The sequence below is a fragment of the Phodopus roborovskii genome, unplaced genomic scaffold (assembly GCF_943737965.1).
Source record: "Phodopus roborovskii unplaced genomic scaffold, PHOROB, whole genome shotgun sequence".
NCBI classification, from domain to species: Eukaryota; Metazoa; Chordata; class Mammalia; order Rodentia; family Cricetidae; genus Phodopus; species Phodopus roborovskii.
The window spans coordinates 637280-640281 of record NW_026125538.1 but is presented as its reverse complement, the minus strand read 5'-3'; the positions used below and the strand labels follow the sequence as shown (position 1 = coordinate 640281).

General features: G+C 36.0%; 1 protein-coding gene across 1 annotated transcript; it reads left to right on the top strand.

The window, feature by feature from the left end:
• Positions 1-791: 791 nt before the first annotated feature.
• LOC127216222 (olfactory receptor 4K15) lies at positions 792-1772 on the top strand. Its single transcript, XM_051176847.1, has one exon. It carries the CDS (start codon positions 798-800, stop codon positions 1770-1772), a length of 975 nt encoding a protein of 324 aa, XP_051032804.1. The 5' UTR covers positions 792-797.
• The last annotated feature ends 1230 nt before the right edge of the window (positions 1773-3002 follow it).

Below are 3002 nucleotides of genomic sequence, written 5' to 3'. Positions count from 1 at the left end.
AGAGGATTAAGTTCAGATAAATTAGGTCATATTAACCATGCAGGCAAGAAAAACTTCCCACAGCATAAATTCCTATGATACATAACACTTTTCCTAAACTTAATTATTCTTGGAGATTTCCAAATCTCTCTCTCTCTGTCTTCTCTCTCTCTCTCTCTCTCTCTCTCTCTCTCTCTCTCTCTCTCTCTCTCTCTCTCTCTCTGTGTGTGTGTGTGTGTGTGTGTGTGTGTGTGTGTGTGTCCCAATAAAATTCCTGTCATTATTAACATAGTGACTATTCTTGACAAAGGTTAGATTTTTCAGGGCTTAGCTGACAGGAACAAATTTATCCAACTTCATTGTAAGAAGTTTCCTCCTGGAAGTCATCGCCCTACATGTGGAGTGGGGGGGTGGATGGAAGGGGAGGGTGATTGGGCTGCATGTGAGAGTGGGAGAAAAGGAAAGAGGGAGGGAGGCAGGGAGGGAGAGGGAACTGGGATCGATAGGTAAAATAAAAAGAAAAAATATATATGAACCAACTCTTACTGAATCACAAATATATATACATATGTATATATATATATATACATATATATATATACATACATATATATCTTCCTATTTTTCAAGGACTTTGCATTTCACTTTACACACTTTGGACTTGGAGAGGGGGAGATAATGTGTAGTTATTTGGGGGTAAAGATCCTTTTTCATAGATGAATTAACTTACACAACTTATACTTATTTAACCGATTGATTTCCATGATTTCTCTTCTGTTTCTACTCAGACAACTGAAGAAAGATATCTTTCCAAGTCAATGAATGAAACAAATTACTCTCGGGTAACAGAGTTTGTGCTGCTGGGCCTGTCAAGTTCAAAGGCGCTCCAGCCTTTCCTGTTTCTAATATTTTCACTGCTGTACCTATCTATCCTGCTGGGCAACTTCCTCATTATCCTCACAGTGACTTCAGACTCCAGACTTCATACCCCCATGTACTTTCTGCTTGCTAACTTATCTTTTATAGATATATGTGTGGCCTCTTTTGCTACACCCAAAATGCTTGCTGACTTTCTGGTTGAACAGAAAACTATATCTTTTGAAGCCTGCTTGGCTCAGATTTTCTTTGTTCATCTCTTTACTGGTGGTGAGATGGTACTTCTTGTATCCATGGCCTATGATCGCTATGTTGCAATATGCAAGCCTCTCCACTACATGACAATCATGAGTCGCCGTGTATGTATTATTCTGGTCATCATCTCCTGGTGTGTGGGTTTCATTCACACAACTAGCCAGTTGGCATTCACTGTTAACTTGCCATTTTGTGGGCCTAACCAGGTGGACAGTTTTTTCTGTGATCTCCCACTAGTGACAAAGCTAGCTTGCATAGACACTTATATTGTCAGCTTACTAATAGTTGCAGATAGTGGCTTTCTCTCCATGAGTTCATTTCTCCTCTTGGTTGTCTCCTACACAGTGATTCTCATTACAGTTAGGAATCGCTCTTCTGCTAGCATGGCCAAAGCCCGCTCCACCCTAACTGCTCACATCACCGTAGTCACACTCTTCTTTGGACCATGCATCTTCATCTATGTGTGGCCCTTTAGCAGTTATTCAGTTGACAAAGTCCTTGCTGTGTTCTATACCATCTTTACACCCATATTAAACCCTGTTATCTACACTTTAAGGAACAAAGAAGTAAAAGCAGCTATGTCAAAGTTGAGGAGTCGCTATCTGAAACCTGGACAGGTTTCTGTACTGCTTAGAAATGTTATTATTCTGGAAACAAAGTAAAACTATAGGACTGGCAGAATTTTTGATTTGTCTCTGGACATTTCCAAAATGGAGTTGCTGTTGTTTTTATAAAGGTAGTCATTTAACATGTGGAGATATTTTGAAGGCTTACTACATGAGTAAGCAGAACACATTTCAAGAAATTTAATATTCTTTCAAATACTTTTGTTCTTTGCTGTTTTTTTCTTCCTGTTTTAAAAATTAATAAAATTTTAAAATAAATTTAGACTTTAATGTGACTGAAGTTATGGCATTTATTGAATTGTAAATATGTTTTGCCCTGTGTGGTTGGAAAATATAAATTTTATTCAAACTATCAAGTAAATTTAATTTTTGTAAAGGAAGAAATTCATTTTATAAAATTAGATTTTCAAACAAAGGAAAAATGATGAGTACTTGTTGCTTTTACTAGTTCTGAGTTCATTTTGCTCCTGCCATAATACAGCCTTACTTGTGAAAACCAAGTGCTGACTCTAGCATTTAGTTACAGTATTTTGTAGTCAATGGGTTCATGCAGAGTTTACTATTCATACAAAGGGATCTAGTTTACTAGAAATCAATTACAATAGGCAAGGAGATAAACAGATTCTTTGGACAAACCAAATAGATTATGAACAACATCAATTTCTGGGTCAGAATTTGTATCTTGTAAGCAAACCCTGATCTAGTTGAAAAACAAATCCTTAGATGTTACTGAAATTTTGTGAGAAACAATAGTTATTACCATAGATTATCTAATGGCCATGTTATGAAAACTTCCAATTATTTAGGAATTTACTGTTTCCATCAACAAATCCAAGAAATCATTCTATGTGTTACTCCTACAGTTAGTTTGTCTGAGGCAGGTCCAAAGGCACTATCAAGTTGTATGAACAAGTATTCCTGAACACACATAATCTAAATCTATCACATAAACACCTTTGTACCCATTAAGATTTTGGAGTTCATGGAAGGATTGTCATGGCCAGTTCAGAGAAAAAGAAGTAATTTACTTTTCATCCTCAGAAATGACTTTTGTATCTCTTTGTGTATGATAACAAATGGACTGTTGCTATTTTGAAGCTACATTCAAAGATACCAGAAATATGTGGATGGAAAAACTTTTTATATACCAATGAACATTTTGGTTAATATTCATCCTTGGGTATGGAATTGGAATTAGGTTTAAAAAAATTACTAAAAATCATGGATAACAGAAAATGGTATGGCTAGGTAAAAGAATAACTTTGA